The 24,889-nt window shown below is 41.3% G+C and overlaps 1 protein-coding gene across 2 annotated transcripts in view; it reads right to left on the reverse strand.

Moving 5' to 3' along the window:
* The window catches only part of LOC308584930 (schwannomin-interacting protein 1), a 378,018-nt gene extending 353,921 nt beyond the window's left edge, over nucleotides 1–24,097 (reverse strand). Inside the window, exon 1 of one of the 2 annotated variants that reach the window (XM_081190278.1) lies at nucleotides 23,966–24,097. In XM_081190278.1, the coding sequence (XP_081046404.1) occupies nucleotides 23,966–23,974 (9 nt within the window). In that variant the 5' untranslated portion in view covers nucleotides 23,975–24,097. The remainder of the gene's footprint in view (nucleotides 1–23,965) is intronic. The other variant, XM_081190280.1, reaches the window with a different exon arrangement.
* Between the last annotated feature and the right edge of the window lie 792 nt (nucleotides 24,098–24,889).

Genomic DNA, 24,889 nt, shown 5'->3' on the forward strand with positions numbered 1-24,889 from the left:
GAAAGCAAGTTTTGCACTTCAGTTTTTAAACAAATATTTTAACTCTTTATTTGCACCAGCTTTGAAAGGAAAATGTTTGCCAGTCTATAGCCGTATCTTAGGATATTTCCAGACAGGTATTTATTGTAGGATCGGTGCTTCTCATACGTGCAAGGTATTTTTTTGCAGCATTCACACAAGTAATAGCTTTGGCACCTAACTGCCAACCCCTACTCCTCCCACCCCTTTAATCCAGGTTTAGGAATGCAGGAATCTGCCTTAAATAGTGTCAAATCATTGGTCCATCTATCTCAATATTATCTGCACTGTCAGGAGCTCTCCAAGGTTTCAGATACAGGTCTCTCCTGGCCCTACCTTGACACTGAAACTGGGTCCTTCTTTGCAGAGCAGATGCTACGCTATTGAGCTATGGCTCTTCCCCTTTCCGGGGAAAATCTGATAAGTAACTTTTTGCCAACAACCCAACTGCAAAAACTCAATGACCCATTTGCAAATTAAGCCCCCATCTGGAACCACCCTTAATTAATTTTTATATAGGGGAATGTTTTGCTCCCCCAACAATCAGTGTCTGTTCTCATTTCGACACTGCGCATCTCTTCTTATTTCTTCCAAAATGTTTTGGCATGCATAACGTCTTCCCCCTGAGATGGTAGGCTTGGTACAGACATCTATTTGAATAATTTAAATCAATTTACTTGCATAAATTATACAAAACACTCGTGGGTACTAATTCCTCCTTTGTATGCATGCCTGGAAGTTGATGGAAACTATGTGCACAGAACCAAGGCCTAGAATATGCAACTGAAAGTCCTTAGCTGAACTCCCTGCTCATTTATTCAAAAGCTATTAGTCATATCAGACATCTCATTGATGTAATAAGGCAACTGGCTAGATTTCCACAAGAATCCATTTCATATTTGAGTGTACTCACCCAAAAGCAATAATGCACTCCTGAAATTCAGAGCAATTATTTATTAGAAACATTTCCATTTGGTGGCAATTTTGAAATAGGGGACTGTGATGATTACCTGGCTGTTTATATATCTGGTGGGGTTTTTTGCAGGTTTTTTTAAGGAGAAAAAAAAGAAATGGCAAGAGCCTTTACAAGCACACAAAATGGCTATCTTAGTGACTAATGGTTCACTTCAGATCAAACACATAGTACATTTCCTTCACAGTGGATAGATTGCACATTCTTGCCTCTATTGACTCTTCTTTATTAGTGCTTTGTATAACACTAAGTAAATGTTTTGTCACCAAAATTTGACAGACAAAATTATTATTTGCTGATTTTTCCAGCACTGAAACAAACATTAGCCTGCCTCTGTTGGTGTGGAGGATGGGAAATGGATGTGATCATTCAGAAAATGTAATTTCAGGATGTAACAAGCATGGTTCCACCTGGAAATTTCTAGCTGGAGAGCACTAGAATTAACTTTAGGCTAGCTTAAAAGTATTCTGTCCTCTAGTCCTTTAATCATGTCCACAACCATGTTTACAAAAGTTAGCAACATTACCAAGCAACCTATGGTTAGAGTCAAGGTCTAGTCTGCATTTCTCAGATGGATTTCATCATAAGATCAGTTTTTCTAGGCCCACACCCAAGGATTCAAACCCAAGTTTGATGTTGGTCAAATATCCTGTATATTTCCCCCTTATTCTTTGCTTTGTTGTTTAGCACTTGAATGTGAATGCTGTTGTCGTACTACAGCATTGGACTTGTTGAATTTAAGTTTCAAAAACAATAACCCACAAAGGTTGGCTGTGTGACCTACTTTGCCATTCTCTGTTTGAAGGGTTGTTGGGTCCAAGTTGAAAAATAAAAGAGCAACAGGACAGAGCAGGGGACTTGAAGTTTCCCATCAAGAGTTAGCACCTGGACATTAGAACACCAGCTCTGAGCAGACGCACCTTATTTTCGCAAAGAAATTGGGCATCTTTCAGCTATTTTTTAGGGAAATTGGCAAAAACAACACTGCTGGTATCAGTTGCCATACATCCAGATTTTCCCAGACATTTAGCCGATTTCTGCCCGGACACTGCTTTCAGATATAGTATTCTGAATGTAACATGTTTTGAGCATTGGTTTTTGGAACAAGTTGGACTGGAAAAAATTCAGATTTTCCTGTTTTCTTGGACAACCTCATACTAAACTCAGATAATGGATATCATCATCATTAATTAAATTTGTATACTGCTCTTCAGCTGCAAATCTTAGGGCAGTTCACAACATAAAAATACAGGATAAAAACTCTCTCTTTAATGTTTGGTATGGATACATGTGTATAAAATTCAAATATGCCCCATCAAGCACAAAGGACATACCTGATTAGGGTAAGTGTGTGTCCTTTTTAAAAAAATGGGAAGCAGGGGCAGAGAGAAAACCACCCTACTGTTTTTGTGTTGCTTTAAGAAATTTATCTAATTCTACATGCATACATTTCCCAAGCCTGACAAGATGTGCATGTCTTCCGGCATGTTCACCTGGTCCAAAAGGAATCTGAGGAGTGTTCATCTGCCTGGAAAGTTACTGGGTGTTATTCAACTAAGCTTTATTCATAGTAGGCCCATTGAAATTAATGAACATTATTGTTAGGCCCATTAATTTCAGCGGTTCTATTCTGAATAAAACATAATTGAATACCACTCACTGTCACTGCAACGACAACTGCTCATATTGCTATAGCTTATGCAGATAAATTCAACTAGAACACTGATGAACATTCAGACATTTGTAACATTATCTGATTAGAGAAAAGATCTGTACCCAAATCTATTAACTCACTGACACTTAAAACAACAACACACACCAGAAACATTTTCAAATGCTAACAAAATACATTTGACAACAAAAGAAGTCAATATATTATACTGAACACCATTTGAAAGATGTTTATCATTGTACAGGGACCCTAAAAAGGGGCCTTCTCTGTGCTGGCACCCAGTTATGAAACACCCTCCCCTTGGATGCTTGAATGACCACTCCACTGATGGACTCTTGACCCATGATGAAAACCCATTTGTCTCCCAAAGCCTTTGGAGGTTAAATCTGATTAAATCTGCTTGGATCTCTCTTTTTGTATTACTGCTAAATAGAATTGAGCTGTTATTGAATACTACAAATATTTTAATAGTGTCTCATGATACTTTGTTCATTTGGTTATTATCAATACTTATTTTATGGAAATTGCTTTGGGGTTTTTAAAAAAAATAAAATGATGTATGTAAAAAATAATAATAACCAACCACCACCACCCATATTCTTTCATGTACACCATGAACAGGGAGAGACATATTATGTAGATGACTCCAAAACTGTGGGAAATCTACAACAGTGTACAAAGTCCTCCACCGAGAAGCTTCATCATTCTGACTGGCATTTTATTTATTTCTTCCCTCAATTAACAAACATGAAATCATTCAACTTCAGATGAGCACTTTATGCTGGCTGAAGCTGGCAAACAAAAGCCATTAATTACAGTCTCTAAATTTAGTGATGTATGAAATGTTGGCATCTATGAAAAAACACTGTAAGGAAAAACAGCTCCCAAGCTGGACTCCAGGAGCAGGGCAGGCAGTGCAACCACTATGATGCCGTACTCTCTAATCCGAAGGTAAAGAAGCAGCCAACCCAATCCATTGCCCAGAAACAATGCTAACTCTAACTATTTGACGTTTGTGGCAAGGAACTGGCAGTGGAATATAGAATGCAGAAGTTGTCTGCCCTGGCTTACACAAAGAGAAGCTTTGAGGTATTTGAAGAAAGAAACAGGACAGGAATTACAAGTGAGTCGTGTTTCCTATTATTGTGCTTCTACTATGACGCTCATAAAAAAATGCATAAGAATGCAAGAGCCCATCTGGGTGAGACCAAGAGCCTTTCTAGTTCCCTCATTGGCCAACCAGATGCCTATGGGAAGCCTTGAAGCAGGACATGAGTGCAATAGCAGTATCCCTCTCCGATTCCCCCAGCAATTGGCATTCAGAGGCATACAATCTCTGATACTGGAACATAATGCATAAATTGTTTTCTCCGCACCTAACACCACCCAAATCTAAGTTATAAATGGAACATTCTACTTGGGGATTCAGATGACTCCCACAATTATAGTGGGGTGGTGCACATAATAGCCATGTCCTCTGGTCTTCCACCCGCCGAGCAGGCTTCTTGTGCATAGTGACCTACACAAGCAGAGGGTGGATCCTGGTCCACTTAAGGTTCCATCACATGAAGGAGCTCTAGGTACACACATTGGTACATCCATAAAGGTAAAGGTAAATGACCCCTGGAGGGTTAAGTCTAGTCAAAGCCGACCACTTCACACACCAGCTGGAAGCACAGATGAACGAGGAATGTCTGTTGGGACTGCAGCCCCCATCACACATTCTTCTCATGGAGAGAGGGGTCTTAACTCCCTATTAGAAGAACGAAAGGAAGAGCAAATCTCTTTCCCTTCCTCTCCCGCTTCTTTATCAGAACATCTCAGGTCATTTAAAGAAAGAGTTCAGTATGAATGAGAAAGTCAATTGCCCTTAAATAGTACCAACATTACAGTAAAATAAGCATAGATACACAGAGAGAATGAAAAAAGGCATTGTGTCCATGCACTTGACTTCTCATGTGGATTTTGGAACTGACCACAATAACCTGGTGCTGAAATATCATTCCTTCTCAAAGGTCTGCCATCTCCCCTTCTAACGGTCATTTTTTTAAAAAAAAAAAACCCTTTCCATATCCAAGAGGTATAATGATCAAGGTAACAGTTTGTGTCAAAACTATTAAAAATATGATAATTCCCCCAAAATATAATACCCCCCAAAACAATAATCCATAACATTACTATATAGAATACAATGAAGAACTTATTAACAAGGTACCAACACACAACCAATAATAACCAATGAACAATTCATGAATATATAATAAAAATATAAGTGTCCAATAGAATGGGGTTGAGGAATCTTTGACCCTCCAACTGTTGTCAGCCCTAGGTGGGCAACGGTCAGGGATTATGAGAACTGACATTCAGCAATATTTTAAGGGCCACAGGTTCTCCACACCTGCAACAGGAGATGCCCAATGGGGCCAAAAAAAAACCTGATTAAGAAAAATGAAATTATAAACCAATAACCCATTAACCAATGCATAAGATTAGGGAATATGTAAGCAACAGCCAATAAGACTAGACAGTATAGCCAGTCTGTTCTCTAATAGAAACTTCCTGGCTTTCCTCTCCATGTGGGTATGGTTCCCTTGGAACTTTTAGCAAGTCCTATTTGCTATTCTGAGTTGTTGATCTGTTGGTCACAAATAAATACAGCTACTGAAGTTTTCCTGACTTTTGCTGCTTCCTGGTGTTAGGACAAAACTGTTGCAAGGTTTCCTCCCACAGGGAGTACCTTTCCCAAATCCACAGCATGCTATAACCAGGACAGGTTATAATTTAAAGCCCATTCATAAATTCCAGTAATATTCCCCAGCAGGTTACATGTACCATTATACACCATAGTTTCCCTCTCCAACCTCAACACAAACAGGAGGTAACTTCTAAAAACCCAGATTCCACAAAAGCAATAATGTAAGGGGACGCAAGAAGTTTTATGCTGTACTAAGGAATGGGAGGCGACGTGGGTGGTGCTGTGGGTAAAACCTCAGAGCCTAGGACTTGCCGATCGCATGGTCGGCGGTTCGAATCCCCGCGGCGGGGTGCGCTCCCGTCGTTCGGTCCCAGCGCCTGCCAACCTAGCAGTTCGAAAGCACTTTCGGGTGCAAGTAGATAAATAGGGACCGCTTACCAGCGGGAAGGTAAACGGCGTTTCCGTGTGCTGCGCTGGCTCGCCAGATGCAGCTTGTCACGCTGGCCACGTGACCCGGAAGTGTCTGCGGACAGCGCTGGCTCCCGGCCTATAGAGTGAGATGAGCGCACAACCCTAGAGTCTGGCAAGACTGGCCCATCCGGGCAGGGGTACCTTTACCTTTTTAAGGAATGGGAAGAAGATATTAGAGCTTGATGCCTCTCAGGGGAACAAAAGTCAAATACTATATAATAGAAACTCTGTGAAAAGCAGGCTGACTAAACAGCAGTGCAACGTTATCCATGCTGAAGAACCCCAACCACTACATAACCCGAGTCGCACATTCAGAGAGCTCCCATCTTGCCTTGCTGCTCTGAGCAAATTTAGAAGTGTAATAAAGCCATTTACACAATTAACATACATACTGTGTAATGGTGAGTGGAAATGTTAGCATCCTTTTGTTAGCTAGGCAGAGGGAAAGAACACAATGGAAGCTCACGGTCCAATTTTGCAGCCATCTGGGGTAGTGAAAACAGCAGTAAACTTGAAAAGTGCTGTTATTATACACATTATTGGTCCTAACGAGCCGATGTTTTCAAATATTTATGCCATTTATGCCTAGGTTAATGCTTTCAGATTTTTGTAGGGAGGAAAGGAAATGTTTTCAGCTTCTTACTGCCATTAGATGGCCATTAATCATATCCACCAGTAGAAGAATACAGATTACACCGTCAAAGAGCACTAGGGTAGACTGTCTGCTGGAACATGTAGGACATTCAATTGCTATTTGCAGCACAATCCTCTGCCTGTCTTTACTCTTGGGTAAAGGACTGCAAGCCATATGCTTTTATTTTATTTTTGTTTATGTGACAGGCACCACTAGTAACTATTGTCTATGACTGCTTTATCTCTTCATGTCAAGAATACCTCCACATATTGCATTTAGTGGAACGTATCTATCACTAATCTCATTGCTTGGCTTATGAAATGAACATGAAGTTACTCACAAGGACAATAAAGCCCAGATTTTAATTTAAAATTCATGTAAGGATATTCATACACTTCTTTGTGACAGGCACTGTCACCAAGGTCTATATTTAATTGCTTCCTCCACCCCCAACCCAAGTGAATATGTTTGCTGTCCCGATGATAAATCTACAGCCTATCCCTTGCCAAAGAAAAATTGCACAGGCTTTTCAGTATGTTGGCGCTGCAGGTCACATCTATCATCCTCAGGCCTCTGTTTTGCTTTTAATTACAAAACTTCACTCAAGAATGTTACTTCCAGTCCTAAAGCGAAGTGAAGGAAAATGTAGGTTTTAATTTGCAGAGTAGCACTTAAATTTTCAACCCAGACGACATTAATTTGCTGGTACTAAGCAACCGCCACAACAACAAAAAGTGTAATTTAGATTTCCATGAAAACCTTGTGACTATGTTACAACTCCACATTTCCCGAGCGCGTGGTACATTTGCTACAAAATTGTGGAATATTTCTATTCCACTGGATAAATAAATCATCTACTAGAATAATAAACTCTCTGGATGAGTTTATATTGAAATAATATATGAGTGTAAAGTGCATTTGTTTTAATTAACAAAGCCTTGAAATATTATCTTGCCACTTTTAAGGGAACCTTAGAGGCTTTTCCAAAGTCTTTGGGCAGCGTCCAGAGATCCAAAAGTGGAGTTCTTCCCAGGTAACAGAGCTTAGCCTGCCTCCTTCCTGACATCAAACCTTTACACTGCCCCCAAAAAGTTGTTCTAATCATCTAGGTACCCTCTGTAATTAAAGTGGCCACTCACACACCCACAAAAAGCGAAAATGCATCAAAGAGGACACCAGTTTGCATTTAATTTGCATATGCTAATTTATATGCCTAGGTGTACACAAGGCTGAATTTGCAGCAATTCTTAGTGATTCAAGGTTATGTTCGATTTAGTGGTTTATTGGAGGCTGGACATCCGGTTGCAAATGACATGACAGAAGCTAGATATAAATATTACTGTAGGCCGGCACAACTTTGTGACCAAGCCAAATGCAAAACCCTAGAAGGATATCGCTATTATTTTTGCTGCCTGGGGCTTCAAGAATGAGGAAATTGTTGTCCAGTTTAGGGCAGTGCTTAGCTTGGCAAATGACAAGTTGGCCATGCCTGCGTGAGTTACAGTCACTATGAAACATTATATATGCATGAAATATATTTGGGGAGATTTTATTTAAAGAAGCAGTCAAAATGGCTGCATACAGCACCCTTGGAAAGTTACCAGAGACCCAAAGTCCTGGCATGGCCTTTCCTGAGCCCTCATTAAATCAAGTCTCCTGACCACCGCTCTAGTTTCCCACAGTGCCCTGGAGTGACACTATGTTGGGTTATGATCAGAAATTAAAGTGGCAGCCACCTGAGACTGACTGGAAAACCTGTTGCTGTTGTCACCGGTTGCTGATGCTCCTACCAGGTAAGCCAGCTGGATACCTGTAGACAAGAGAGCCCACCAGAGGAGACTTTACCACCACACACTCCCTTGGACCTGGAGCAAATCCTGTTTTAAATTCCTTTTAGCAGTTTAACAGAATCTGTTCAGTTCCTTTTAAGTCTTTTAAGAGGAAGAGTTTGGATTTGATATCCTGCTTTATCACTACCCAAAGGAGTCTCAAAGCGGCTAACATTCTCCTTTCCCTTCCTCCCCCACAACAAACACTCTGTGAGGTGAGTGGGGCTGAGAGACTTCAAAGAAGTGTGACTGGCCCAAGGTCACCCAGCAGCTGCATGTGGAGGAGCGGGGAAGCGAACCCGGTTCACCAGATTACGAATCTACCGCTCTTAACCACTACCCCACACTGGCTCTCCAGTATTCTCTCAAGTATTCTTGGTTGCCTCCTACTGTTGCAGTAGTATATCAACCACCAAATACATTTATTTTTATGTAAATTAGCAAGTGTGTGAGTGTAAAAAGTCAGCTTGCTACTCAAATTAGATTTTATTTTTTATTTTTGAAGTATGCTAAATCTCCAGTAACCTTTCTGGAAAATCAGGTGTGTCTTTCACAAATCACGAGAGAGGATCAACTGGAATTAAGGCTCAGGCTCTTAATATATGTTTGTCAAGAAGGAGATTTTTTTAAAAAACAAAAAAAACTTTAATTTTAATTTTATTGTTACACAGCTTCTTTCCACCACACAAATACAATCTATTGCTCAATTAATATGGAGCAAAACATATTCAAGATAGGCTCAGTTAATTGCTCTCATATTATGGATTCATGGAATCACCTGCATAATATATTCTAGAAAGCTTCTGTAAAACTTTTTGAAAGAAAAATGCCCCCCAGGAATCACAAAATTAACCTCTGATCTTATTTTATTCTTTAAAAAATAGTATTAAGACTAGGGAACAAAAGAACAGCTGGCTGAAAATGTGCAGGAAACTGCATTACATCAAGGAGTTTATTCATCAAAGCACACATACACACATGTGTTGTGTATCCCTCTTAGTAATGGGACTATCTGATTCCTCCCTATGTGTTGACACAGGAAAGTTCAAAGCCCAAAGCTCGATGGTTAACTGGAACCAGAAGCTATAACGATATAACACTGGTTCTGGCCAGACTGCACTGGCTGCCAATTTGTACCTGGGCCCAATTCAAAGCACTGGTTTTGACCTTTAAAGCTTTATGCAACTCAGGACCTCTGTACCTCAGGACTTTCCCCATAAGAACTTGCCCAGACCCCAAGATTATCACTGGAGGTCCTTTTCTGCATGTCTCCTCCCTAGGAGGTCCAGTGCAAATTTCTGCTTTTGAATCCACTGAAACCTGATTTGGAATAAACAAGCAGGGGATCGGTCTTCAGATGTCCCTCCTGAGAAAGTAGCCCAAGTATGGGTATTTCTACAATATTCTCCCCAATGAAATCATTGAACTTTTCGGCAGTCTTCAACTTTATTAATCCTTTTACACCTCTGCCATTATCTAACATGCCAATTGGGTGGTTTTCTGCTTCTAATGTAGTTAAAGAAACGTTTAAATATATATTTTTTGTTATTAGCAGTTCAAAAATCTATTTTCCACTTGCCTCATTGCCTGCTTATGGTTGCTGGGTCAGAGTTGAGGATGTTTTTATTTTCCACATTTGGAACTGACTTCCATTTCTGTAAAGAAGCCTTCTTGGCCTTTGGATCTTCCTTAATTCTAACTCAACAACCATGCTGGCACCCTCTTGGACTTTTTGTGCCTTTCCAAATCTGTGGCATGTATTTTCTCACTGCTTCTAAGTCTTCTGGCTTTGAATAACCACAAATTAGGAATGCACCATTATATTGTTATTGGCTGCATATTGTTAAACGATAACTAAATTGTGTGAATTTCAGGCAATTAACTTCAGCAAGTTGCTCAGGCTCTGAGTGCATTTCTACTGATAATGTCAAAATGTGCTCCTTTAGAGCAGTGTTTCCCAACCTTTTTTGGGCAAAGGCACACTTGTTTCATGAAAAAAATCTCGAGGCACACCACCATTACAGCCCCGTGACGTCAGCGCGCAGCGTCACGCGGGGAGGGACGCACGAAAGTGTAAGTTTCAATTTTTCCCCCTCCCCCTTGCCTTCCTTCTGTGCCAACCGCCAAAAAGCCAAGAATCGTGGGACCGCCGGCGGAGGGGGGGAGGGCGAGCGGAGGCAGCGGCGAGCCCCGTTCCTCCCCATCCGCCCCATTCCGTGCAAGGAGCGCGAACAGGTGTGAGAAGGGGGTCAAACCTGCGGGTCGGCGCCGGGGAACCTCCAAGCTTTGGGGGGGGGAGGAGGCAGCAAAGCGAGGCAGGAAGGAGAGCGCGGCTTGGCTGGGTGAGCTTTGGCAGGGGCAGGGAATGAGAGCCGCGAGGCGGGTGCTGCGGACGGAGGCGCTGCCCGCCGAGCTCGCAGGCAGCCAGGCAGGCAGACGGCGAGAGCCCCACGCTGGGCGGCCTCTCCTCGCTGCCGCCGCCCCGCCTCTCGCCGCCCAACTCGCCCGCCTCCCTCCAGGCAACATCTCGCGGCACACCAGGCAACATCTCGCAGCACACTAGTGTGCCGCGGAACAGTGGTTGAAAAACACTGCTTTAGAGGATAGTGATTTCTGCAGGATAAAACTACCAAATTTTCACCAATATATACATGCAAATGTTACTTTGCTTCAATGCAAATCATTGTTGGCAACCAGTTTCCCTGAAGTGAGAGGCAGCAAGTTAGAGCTCTGATCATTCAACTCCAATCATCCCTGGCATATAAATTTCCATGTGAACCTTTTTAAAAAATAAAAATAAAAATCACAAATGGAGCAAACCAAACTGATTGGGAAAATGATAAATCAAAAGAAACCAAAGCTGACATCTCTTCCCACAGGATCCCCAGCACTGGGTAGGTTCATACGCCAGAAAATCCTTTAGATGGGAATCCAGTAAAATGTATGTTGAATACACATGGATATTTCTTTATAAGCAAACCATAAGCAACATATTACGCACAGCTTGGTTGAAATTGGATGGGCTTTGCCATCACATTTGATTCAACAGTGGTTTCACTAGACTGTCCCTAACCCTAGAGCAGGGGAGGGGAATTGTTGGCCCTCTAGTTGTTGCTGAACTGTAACTCCCATCCGTTCTGCCAAGCATGGCAACATCTGCCAGGCCAAAGTTTCCTCGCCAGTGCCCTACTACAACAAGCTTCTAGGATAATGCTGCACTTGGCTTCAGTAGGACTAAAGTAATTTTTAGATTTGCCCTGTTCAGAATGGTCCTACTTCCTGCTAATTTAAACCTAACTAACATAATGCCATGCTCTTGTGGCTGATAGTGATCACTTGAACAGTTCTCATCGCTTACAACCTTTGCCTCTAGCACTTTCAACTTTTAACCACAGAGTTCATAATACAAGCTGGTTCAGCATGGATTGCAATCAAGAGATGTAGAAACACTCAGGAAGCAAGGCAGTTGCATTCTGATACGCACCTGTGCCTTTGGAAATTGCCAAGTGAAGGGGAGAAAAATACATCTGGCTCCCATAAGTGTCAAAATAATCCATTCCCTGTGAGTCAAATTACACTACACAAATTCAGTGGGTCACATATAAACATACCCAAAAGCCCTTAGACAGGATATTACTCAGTGTGGAGGAGTCACAGTTTAACTGGTTGTCCTTCTGCTCCCTCCCAAGCAAGATTGTTTTTCACCTAGGGGCCGCTAGGGGTGCATTGGAAGATGGCTGACAATACCATCTCTCCGGCTCACACGAGGCAATTAAGAGGCTGATATGGGAGTATGCAGCCTCCCTCGTTACCCCAAGGATATGGGGAACACTGCCTTGCCTGCAGTTGCCATAAATAACCCCCAGATTCGAAAAAGGGGTGACGGCACTAGGCACACAGCCCTGGTGGGAGACGGCTCTCCCTGAAGCTATCTCTAATCGCACGCCTGGTTGCAGGAGCTCAAAATAAACAATTAGAGAGAAGCAAATGCACATATTTTGAGTGAAGATCGGGAGATAAGACTGCTAATTAAAGTGATCTCTGTGAAGTGGAGTGACGGGCTGGATTCAACAATAAATCAAGAAGAAGATTCATCAAAGGATTGGTATGTTGGAGCGGGACTGAAAAGGGGGGGGACTTTTCTTTTCTTTTTATCTTGAGTACCCAATAACCCTCCCCCCAAGAAAGAACCGTTGCAATTACTGATTACAAGCAGGATGATTAAGAACTGTGTGGAAATAAATTACTAATCAAAGACATGACTTGTGGGAACATCGGGAAAGGAATGGAAGCTCTTTGTGACGCAGTTATAAAAAGAGATTTGTTACGGCAGGCCTGGTCACAGGATGTTCGAGGGGGAGGAGGACCATGGTTTGTTATTATACCGGACTGTGAGTTTGACCTGGCAGGGCCCCCTAATTGAGGAGAGACTGGCAGGCCTGTGGAAATTAACGGACAGACTTTGGGTATTTTTTTTTACGGAGGTGCGGAAATGGCGTCTGTCTATCTTGATATGGCTCTTGGAGGAGTGTAAAATCCACACAGGATATAACAATGTTTGTTTTCAACCCGCTTGTGGAGACTACCAGAGATCACAAAGAGGAATATATGATAACAACAAGAAGATGAGGGAAATAACAAAGAGAAGATTGAACAGAACTGTGAATAATATTTGGACAGAACTGTGTACATTAAAGCAGCAGCAAGAGAGATGTTTGGATCCCTTTCTGAGCTCGAAGCATGGGTACCCCCAACAAAAAATTAAAAATTTGGCTGTGTAATTTGGAATTAATGTGATTTGGAATTAATGTGATTTGATTGGCCTGTTAATAAAAATTATTTTTAAAAAAGAAGATTGTTTTTCACCTGATTGATGTGTGTGAACAACCAGAAGGGAAATGGTTAATCATCCTCTTATCTGAACACCCTTCTTTTGACCCAATCCACAGTTGAAGGAATTGTCGCGGGCTCACGTAAATGCCCAAGGAGCAGACCAAAGTGAAGACTGCTGGTGCATGATCTGCTCCCTGGCCCCAGCCCACCCCCAGCCGACCATGAATAGACCATAATTCAAGACTGGGTTTGGCAGGAACCCAGGATGCTCTGCGACAGCCAGGAGAAGGGGCCAATGGCCACAAACAAAATGGTGTGGCTCTGGAGGACAGGGGAGCTGCCACGCCGGGTCGCAACCATCGCCCACCCAAGTACTGGGTAAGCAGCCTTTGCATTTGTTAATCTGTTTCAATGGAAAACAAACAAACAAATTAAATGGTGTCCTGAAATCTGCTTCTGACAATTTAAGCAAAGGATGGTAACAAAATGTTTTCAAGGTAGTGGCAGCTACACTACAGCACTTTTATGCACTGAATCTCAGGGATACGACAGACACATACCCAAATAGTGAAACTTTACAAATTCCTATTAAGAAAAGTCACTTTAGATTTATTCCATTCTCACCCAATAACCATTCTTTGTCAATTCATGATAAAAGATACTGCATTCAAAAATATCAAATGGGGTGGAAAACTTTGGTGAGATACTCATTAGATTGTGGGGGCTTTGTTGCTCTTACTTTACTTTTGAGGAGTGGGGTGGATGTTTGTTCTACCAAACATCACTCCAATGGTCAGTCTTCTGAAGACTTCCCTTGGCTAGGATTTTACATAAGTGCAGGAATACTAGGAGGCTGTGTACGACGTGTCCGACAGCTGTGCATTATGGTTAGTGGCACTATTTAAACTTAGTTTAAAGTTTAGTTTATAGTATAGCCAATGTGGTGCCGTACATATATTGTTTGACTACAATTCCCATCATCCTTGGCTGTTGGCCATGCTGGCTTGGGCTGATGGGAGCTGTAGTTCAACAACATCAGGAAGACACCACATTGGCTCTGTTTGACTTAGGTCATTTGGGAAAATTTTACTCATGCCACAGTACTCTACAGAATACCAGAAGGCAATGACCCAAAAATGAACACTTTCTGCTATTGCCTCTATGCTCTGAAATCCCCTTCATTTTGCCATACATACCCATTATTTGCTTCAGACATCTTGTAAAAGCCTATTGTCCTGCCCAGGTCCATAAGATTGACCCTAGTATTACTAGATTTCTAGTTTTTTCCCCCATTTGTTTTTATGATATGGTTTTATTATTTTTAGGTTTGTTTGTTTTTGTACACTGCTTAGAGATTTTAAATATTAAGTAGTTTAGACGTGCTTTTAAATAAATAAAATAAATAAACTGGGATTAAATTCATTCTGAAGCTCCAGGGCAATAAAACCATATAAATAAAATAATAGCGGAGGGAAAATATTAGGAAAGATGCAACCTTGGGAATTTGTAATGCAATTTTTGGAGTTGGTGGTTATATGTAATTTATCTATTCTAATGCTTGTTTGGGTTCAGTTGGGAGTCGTTGCAGGTTGCCTTGTTGTGTGAAATAAATAAAAATATGGAAAATCTCCTGAGCTCAAATTTAGCAGAGTGTTCTGGGTATTCATCTTTTAAACATTATAAAGCTGGAGGAACATTCTTGACAGTTATAAATTCAGGCTTAGGATGCAGCAGCCAGGATGCACACAAGGCATTTGAGAACATGGTCCATGAATAAGTTAGAGCTTAGATGAAACTTTTCAAGAGTGCCTTTAAAAGCGATCTGTAGTGTATTTTTTTGTTTTGTTTTGTTAACAAAACAAGCAAAAGATACACACTGGCCAAGTGTGGGAGGATGAGCTGCCCAGGCTGCTTTCATATAGCCACTTTCCCCATTGCAAACAAACTTTGGGAATTTCTACACTACAGAATTTAAATCATTGTGGTTTCCCTAAAGAATCCAGGGATTTTTTGATTACAACCTTAAAGGTTCCTGTCTAAACCAGCTTAGGTCTACAGTGCAGATGTTGTTGTTGTTGTTGTTGTTGTTGTTTCTATACCATGTGCATGCCAAAACTGAGATATGCTTGTTCAGCTCATATTCTGAAGCAACCACATGGAACTCAGTGTTATGAGCAGACCTAATGAGAAAAAAAACAGTTTTTCATTGTGGTAAAGTAGCCAAACTCCTAATAAGCCCAACAGCAGGAATCATGTAGAATTTTTTTGGTGGGGTATTTTAACCTAAAGTGCCTGTAAAAGGAAATCATATTATAGAACAGGAAACCTGACAGCACAAAAGCTTGCCAAACAAACCTGGTATTTGCAAGGTATACAGATGGGAGAAGCTGGAGCATCTGTGCTAATTCAGTAAGGCTAAAAATGTTTTAAGGGAAAAACAACAGCTTAAAAAAAAGAGCTTAGCATGTAAATACTAGAGTTTGATTTTGAAAGACAAAAGAGTAGATAGAAATGACCTTTGGGTAGCATAATATGAGCAGGAGATCAGAAGACTGTATAAAAATGGAGACAGGTATTTTAAAACACCTGATGGGAAGCTCACAGACGCCTGCATAATGTAAAGTTCAAGATGTCATTATTTTCTCCATGCTGTTTGAAACCAGCTGAAGTCTATTTGAACTTGATATGGTCTGTTCCAGATTAATAACTAGCCAAATGTGTTTGGCAAGACACACGTTGGATGGAGTGTTTTGGATTTGGCATGGAAACAAAGCCTCTGGTGATAAAGGGTGTTGAAGACTCAGCTGTCACAGACATGCACCAGGTACTATACAGACAGCATCGTCGCAGAGAAAATGTTTTAGGCGGTTGTTCTGCAGCAGCTGGACTCCTTAGTGACCAAGCTACCCTTCACGCATGGGAGCTGAATGTCTGTGATTACATCCCACATAGCTGAGGGCTGTGTATAGATGATGCAACCATGCAAGCAAGGGACCAAACCCAAAGATCTTGCCTATTTCAAATGGCACCCTCCCTCCTAGAGAGGGTTGGTTCCGAACAGATAGGAAAGACTCATTCAGAGGTATGGAACATGTTTTGCAAGCAGAAGACCCCACAGGTTCATTCTCCGGCATCTCCAGCATTAGGCTTGGGCTGATAACCTGACTGGAACTTTGGAGAGCCACTACCCCTCAGAGAAACCAGATATGAGTTAGATAAGGCATTGCCCTACATATGGACCTTTAGTTCAATATGGTGCTTGGGGTGCTAAGCTGGGGTGCTCATGGGGGGGCAGTGGTGTCCTCCCAGCAGCAGACTGTGCTTGACAGGACAGGGAAGGGCGAGGCAGCAACGAGGCCAAGAAGCTCCAGGTTGGTAGCAGCTCTGCAGGTACCCATCACATCTCCTTCTCAATGAGCAACGTGCTAGTACCAGGAGGACACCACTGCCACTGCTGCCCTCACAAGCCACCACTGGGGCCATAGCTGTCAACTTTTCCCTTTTCCTGCGAGGAATCCTACTCAGAATAAGGGAATTCCCCTTTAAAAAAGGGAAATGTTGACAGCTATGACTGGTGCCCAGGCCAATTCAAGTTCCAATGGCTCAACCCCCCCCCCTCAGAACTACTGGAATTGACCGATGATTGTCCACAAACCGGCAGTGTTCCATGAAGTCTGATGTTTAACAGCTAAACAAAGCCAGCAGAAGAGATCATTTGGAGCTTTAAAAGAAACTAAATTTTGGAGGCAGTTGGGAGGCAGAAATGCATCTGAAATCCAAGGGAGAGCAGAGTGCTCTTCTGCTCATGTTCTGCTCCCACAGGCCACTGAGAGAACCGGCTGCTGGACTAGATGGACCAGACAAGGTGGAAGTGGTGCTGTTGAGTAACCCCTTCGTTCTTGCAGGAGCTGTGATGCCCATTTTTAAAGACTGGTGGTGATATTCACACCCATCCCAGGGCTCCTCCAGATTACCTGTTTATTCAGCATTAATCCTGATTTGCTTGTACAAATCATATGCAGTAGTTAGACCATGGGTGGGCAAACTAAGGTCTGGGGGCTGGATCCTGCCCAATCGCCTTCTAAATCCGGCCAGCGGATGGTCTGGGAATCAGTGTGTTTTTACATGAGTAGAATGTGTCCTTTTAATTAAAATGTATCTTTGGGTCATAGGAATTTGCTCCCCCCCCCAAAAAAAAAATAGTCCAGCCCCCCCCCCACAAGGTCTGAGGGACAGTGAACCGGCCCCCTGCTGTAAAAGTTTGCTGATCCCAATTTTGCTGATCATTTGTTCTGATTCATTTCTGGATGATCATACAACAATGAGCATTCACCCTCCATTCATCTTGATTTGCTTGTGAGGTTTTTTAAATGCCTTCTCTCAAGTCATTTCTTCACCTCATGTGTTTCAAGGCACTTTCCTGTCCCTTTCCAAGCTGAAAGAAGGCCCATGTTTTTAAAAAAGAGGGTTTGTTGTGTTAGGGTGACAGAACCCTTTACTCCAGTTTAAATGCACAAACCTAAAATTCTGGCATCCACTTGAATCCCTTCCACAAAATAATGACAGCCTGGATGCATGGACCGAGACAGATAAAATGAAGGGGGGAAATTTGTAGAAGGGTTAATGAAAGACCCGTACCAGTTAATAGGAATGATAACCTAGACAGGAATGCACATGGAAGGGGTGAATGGGACACTGTGACCAGAATAAGGCTAGGACAGCAACTGAACCAACTTTTTGTCTACCAACAGTGGTCAAACAGATGCTATAGCATAGATTCACACCAAGGTGATAGCAAATCCCCTGTGGCTATTCCGTTTCTGGTTTGAAAATGTATTGTCATTAGAAATGAAGGCTGCACTTCTGGTTGTCACGACAAAAAAACTCTCATAGTTTATAGCCATGCTAATCTGTTTTGAATTGATTAAGCAGTATTGTGCAGCCACTGCAGCTTTTGAGTCATCTTCAAGGCGGCCCAGCGCTGAGTAGATTATAGTAGCCAACCCTCAAGGTTATATGGCTTATCATGGTGAAATGCCCTGTTCTATGCAAGGGTAGAAACTGCACAAGTTCAGCACTCCTGGCTGCTACCATTACCTGCTTATTCAGGAGTAAGACAGGTTTCAGGAGCACTTAAAAAAACACACACACCAAGATCTCAGTGCACATTGAATGTCGAATATAATGTTGTGTGTACACAGCCTTAGAAGCATATTCACAAATAAGAACTCTGATTAACAGAGAGTTAAGAACCACTTTGAACCAGGGCAATTGAATGAAACAAGGTAGCTCAGTTGGTAGAGCATGGGAGTCTTAATTTCAGAGTTGTGGGTTCGAGCCCCAAATTGCGCAAAAAGATTCCTGCATTGCAGGGGTTTGGACTAAATGACCCTTGTAGTCCCTTCCACTTCTATAGTTCTGCGATTCTACTCAGCACTCACATACAAACATTTCCCATGCCACTGAGACCAATTTTGCACTTGTGAAAATCAAAAACATTTTTGGCTTAAATGATTTTTAAAAAACTGGAATCATCAAAACATTTATTCTGGAGAAGCCAGATTGGTTTCAACAGCATTTTTCTAGAGTAGGGTAAATACGTCATTTCCAGTTTCTCGCCGTTTCCCATTTTTTAGTCTACAGTTGTGCTTATTTCATTATCAGTTTTTCATTTAAAAAATAAAGTTCCCATGAAAATTCATCAGCATTTTAGTGCAAATTTCTCCTAATATACACATATCCTATATGCAAGTTTGCCCAACATACATATTTCTGCAAGGCAAGTTAATGTATTTTTAAATGCCATTTTCACTAATATATGCACTTTTTAAAAGCAAACTTTACCATGGTTATATGCATTTTTGTACATCTTACTTGACTGGAGAGGTGCATTGCAAAATTCAGGAGAGTGTGAATTTTGAAGAACATCTTTGTTTCAGTTTGTGCACTGTTTTGAAAAGTGTGGATTTGGTAGATTCACTTTTAAAGGCAAATTGAAAGTCTCAACCCCATCCCTACAAAAAGTAAAAAGCTTTATTATCATAGATCAGAAATATGTATTTTCTTCCAGGTGCAGCTGATTTTATATCAATCAAGTATTAATTTCCAAATTTGGAACTGCCAAACATATCATACTGACCCACTTTTTTCTCTGTTTAACCCTGCAGTTACCCATGGAAACTAGTGCAAACTAAAATCAATCGCTCATGAGCTCCCAGTTATTACCTTTTTTAAATGCAACAAGCACCTTCAAACTGATCCTCTTCCCAACACCTCATCCAATTAGCTGGACTCATTCACAATTTTGTTCTACTCATTTTAATTTCTACGGAAAACAAGCTGCAGGCACTGTGTGTGGAGAGAGGTTTTGTACCACCCTAAAATAGAGGTACAGCATTATGAATGGGAGCTTTTGTATGCCAGACAAGCTATCTATAGAAATTTTCGCCTTATTTGTTGAGCTAGTTACTGAGATTCAAAGTCCACTGTGTGCTCCTTTGGTACATTATATTTCCTTATTATATCTATCACTATGGTTGCTTTGTGTGATGTCATTATCATCCTGTTTTATATACTCTGGAAGCCAGCAGCCCATAGAAGAAGCTGATTAGTACAGAACAAAATATGAAACTGTTCCCTGTTTCCCTCTCCTTGTCTCAGACCATTTTTAAAAACCTCTCTGTCCATTTATTTTAATATCCCCCTCTTCCCTCAGGTGCCTGTGCACAGGTCCATCACTTACTCTGCATCCTTCCTTCAGCCACTTTGTTTCTGGACCGCCAGCAAACCCCAGTCCTCAGACTCCCCCACAGAATACCGTATTTTTCCGTGTATAAGACGAGCCTTTTTGACCTAAAAATGAGGTTCAAAATTTAGGTTCGTCTTATACACAGGTAGTGCTGAGGGGGAGCGGGCAAATGTTTTTTTGGCATGAGCCTGAGATTTTAAGCGGTGTTTTGCCACTTGATTGTTGGGGAGGGGGCTGAAAATCGCTCACCCACCGGAACGAAGCCCGAGCCCAACATTGGAAGCGGCAATTGTAAGCGACGCAACTGGTTGTTTGCTGCGTTCTGGTGGGTGAGTGGTTTTCAGCATTCCCCCCCAAAAATAATCCTCCCCCAAAACTCAATCCCCCCTATTTCTTAAATTTTGAGGCCCCCTATACATGGGGACATCTTATGGACGGAAAAATACGGTATGTGTGATGTTTTAATCCTGGCCAAATTGGAAATTTATCCTTCTCCCACAATCAACAGCTGGGCTGAACATGTCCTAAGAGCTTTGTTGTCTGAGGACTTGGAATAATTGTGAACATTCTATACCATCTGGTATCAAGGGCTTCACCAGCATAAGCACAGTCCAGTGTACACAATTGTGTACACAGTGTACACAATTGTCACATATTTATCCCACCCCTCCTGTAAGCACCCCCAAGCAGCATATATGCGGGGAGGAGTAGCCCATTTTATCCTACAACAACACTGAGAGGTAGGCTAGACAGAGATGATAATTGACAATCCAGTGGTGTTCATGATTGAGCAGATATCTGAACCACTATAAAGAACTTTCCTGAGGTCATATAGCGGCCAATTTATTATACTCACTGGAAATGATTTCACAGCACGTATGACTTCACAACATGTATGGCAGAGCCAAAACATATATGTGCATAGTCAGTTTACATTACATTACATTATATCCACATTCTTCACATAAATGAGAATTGTCATATACAAAAAAGTTATGGGAGAGTCACCCGCAGATGCGCATGAAACATTGCAGTTCTTTAGGCTGTAAGTCAAACCTATAGAAGAGCAGAAAACCCAAAGCAGGCAATGACAGAAGCTTCTGATCTATAAAATGGCTTAATTTGTGAACAAGTAGAGCACAATTACGGTGTTTTATGCCACTAAGCTGCCTTTCAAATAAATTATGTATTCAATATGTAATTAAAGTTCCAAGGTTGGCACTTTGTGTGTGCTGACATTTGTAATATATAGGCAACCATTAGCAAATGGATACCGAGGCTTTGGCTGGACAATTGAGTGAATCAAAGTCTAACCACCTTTTGGTAAATTAATCATCACTAATGCACATTTTCATTTGTGTGAATTAACAAAATAGTCTGTAATTGTCCAATAAATTTGTTAGAGAATGCTGAGGCTTAGATTTATATTAGTTCTGCATAGCCCATTAGTCAATATTTTAAATTCGAAGCCAAGAACTGGTGTAAGATTATTCTACTGAACAGATATCACCGTATATTTGAGTCATAATACAACCCTGTCTGCAAAGATTAAGGTCCAAGGTTGGTTATTCTGCAGGGAACAGAGCTGAACAAAACACACAAACTTCCTTTAGTGCAAGATTCACACAACCATATTGGTTTTGAGGCGGGGGGTTGTTCCATCATGAATTGATTTCTGTACTCCCTAAGAGACAGATCTTTACCAAATTGGGTTGTCTCACAGCAAATCTTATCAGACACTATCTGAGCATTCAAAAACATACAGTGACAATCACATGAGAGGGTTGTGTGAATTTGCTCTGCCCCTCTCCCCAATGTTTCCACATGGTGACATTATATCTGAAACTGGGCAGCCTGTCAAGTGTTGCCATGAGGTGGAGTCTTACTTTAGACAGGTCCTCAATTCATAGACATCCTTGTATGCGGGGGAAGGTGGGTAAGTGTGGCGCATTCCCATCACTCACACAATTACAGCTGCTGGTTTTTGAACACCTGAATAATGCTACTATCATACCATGGAACTGCATGCAGTTCCATGTGGAACAGCAAAAGTATTCCAACACAATCCACCTTGAAAAGGATTTCCAAGAGCTGCTACCACAAAATATTTGAGCTTTATTTGACTGTTTTCTAAGGACGCAATAAGGGATTAGTAGTTTGGGAGTATGTCCAATCAAGAGAATGCTTTCTCATGCTGCTGGTGGCTTGCACAGCTTATGGATGTGGTGAATTGTAGGCTGTGGTGCAGTTCTCATGGAAATCTATGGTGTGAAATCTAGTGTGCATCTTTTGTATTATTCATAATAGAAAAATCTATGATGCACCTTTTGTCTTGGTACTGAATCCTCTAGTTCCAGATTTGCACTAAAGCATGAAACCAGGGGCACAGGAAACTCCCATATGACATGCCTCAACATGCTGATGTGCATGGGATATTGTGGAATTGGTCCAACTTGCACCCACTTCTCCTAGTCTCCTAGTCTTCATCAACTCTGCTCCCTATCATCTTTTGCTACCCTCCTTGAATAATGTGTTTGCACTCAGACCCTCAACCTGGAGCAAGTTAGCAACTTCTGTACTGAATCCAGGACCACAATTCAATACCAATGCAAAGCTGCGATGTCATTTAACTCATACCACAGCTTTGATGCACCAACATGGCAGAATACTGTGGATTAGCTTACAATTCACGCCAGAGGTATCTTTCCAAAGGACACGCTCAATGCAATAAAAAAAAATACGAATGCAGCTTCCAAAGGTCAACCTGCCAGTGTTAACCTACCATTGCCCAAATAGTTGCATCTGAACCGAATACCAGTTAGCCATCTCAGAAATGCACAATTCCACTTTATTTGTCCCTTAAGTTAATAGCATGCAATGCTTGGATTCTTAGCTATGTAGCCTATCTACAGGTTTTGTAAAGATAGAGCAATGCTGTAAAAGTTTAATCAATACATGAGGATATTTAAATAGGGAACGTAACAACAAATTAAAAATTAGATTTTTAGGAAACAGTATTATAGTGAGTTCACAGCGGCTTATGCAGTGTAACAGTGCCATCCTATGCTTTTGTACTCAGAAGTCAGTCCGACTGTGGTCAGTAGAGCACTTACTCCCAGGTAAGTATAATGATGGCAGACTAAGTGAATGTTTTATGCCACACCTATCAGCCAACAAGTAAAATGTGGAGCCTTTCTGTACTTGGGAGTGATATCGGTATTTTTTTTTGTATCCTTCTATGCCATCTCACATCTAGATCACTAGATGCTAGTGAACCATCAGTGGTGACACTGATCTTTAGACGTCTCCCCCAAAGCATTTTGATAAGTTAACTTTAATTACTACAAATTTACACTAGGAATAAGCTCAGAGCCACATGTCAGACAGATCTCAACTGAGCACAACTCAACTGCCTTTTTACACAAATATGTAGGTCCCCCCCAGAAATACTCATGGTAAAACAACTCAGTTCTTGGCTTCAGAGGTTTACATGGATCTATACTTATTATTCAAGGTGAAGTATTTAGAATAGCTATAATGCCTCCTGAATAATGAAGCTCAGGAACCCTAGGAGGTTACTCTGAACCACAACCACATTTTTCTCTCTACAGGAGTTGTAAAACGAAAAGACAAAAGATATATATATTTTTTAAAAAAAATTACAAAGATTCTGCCACAGCAGCAGGATCTTTGCTATTTCAGAGTTCATTGAGTCTCCAGATATTTATTCAGTCCTTGCTTTTAAATCTATTGCTGTCAGACAAGTATCTCATCTCAGCACTCAGACATACTGGTGTGAACAGTAGTCTTCAATTTCAGTTTGCTTTGAAAAACTTACTCATTCTAAATTGCCTGTGCTGATCTCTATTTGCACAAGATTTGCTCCAAAAGAAAATGTTACTTGGATGAGAATCTTCTACACAGACACTTTAAATACATTCAGTTTTAAAACAGCACACACATAACTACACATATACCTTAATACACAAACACACACACACCCCATATTCACATTCAGTTCACTCAGAAAGATGCATAAAAATCAAGGGGGAAACCCCTGCATGGTTTATTTAGTAAAAAGGTATACATTACCAGATGCATTGTGAAGTTGCAGGATCACCTGCAGAGGAGAGAGAAAATGCTAGGAATCGGATGCTGCCACAGTATTCCTTAATATTACACAGAGCCTGATCTGACTGTTACAGAATACCAGCAAAGTGTGAGGCTGGAAAACCTTTGAGTTGAGCTCACTCTATAGGCATCAGAAAGCCTCAAAGGGGAGTGAGAGGAGGGAGGGAGCGAGGGAGGGAGGGAGAGAGAGAGAGAAAGAGGCAGCCCACAAATAGCTAGATGAGAAACTTCTGGCACCTTTCCAGCCCAGGAATGAATTCACTGTAATTTGGAGATATATAGTGAAGGAAATGAAGGGAAACTTAGGTTTACAGATGGATTTGTCCCTGCTTAACCGGCTCTGCAAATATGTGCAGGCTTTATCTCAGCTAATTTTAAAATGCTGTTCCAGAAATAATACTGAACAAATCTGACTCTCCCCCCACAAACACACACAGATATCACACACACACATATGTAGCAGTTCTGACCAGCTTCCCCAGATACCAGTACCAACTTCAAACGGATCATTCCATCAGCTATTTGCTCTGCATTTTATTAATCCCAGCACAGAGCTGTTGTAGCAAATCTAATTCCTTTTATGCTTGAAAGTGGATTCATACCTCTTTATAATGCACTTTAGACATATAAACAGCTTTATGCCATAGTGAATTTCTGATACCACACCAAGAAACTAAAATATAGTTCCCAAAAAAATCTTTCTCTCATTCACAAACACACACAATCTCATACAAGAAGAGACCAGCACTATTAAAATGAAGGTATTTGAGACTTTTCAGTAAGAGCATAAAGAAAGAACAAAAATCTGAGCCCTGAACAAAAATGGCTGTCAACAAATTGTAGATATATGGGTGAAAAGAGGCAGTAAAAATAGTTGCACCTAAT

This window comes from Podarcis bocagei, assembly GCF_964188305.1.
Source record: "Podarcis bocagei genome assembly, chromosome: 4".
NCBI lineage: Eukaryota > Metazoa > Chordata > Lepidosauria > Squamata > Lacertidae > Podarcis > Podarcis bocagei.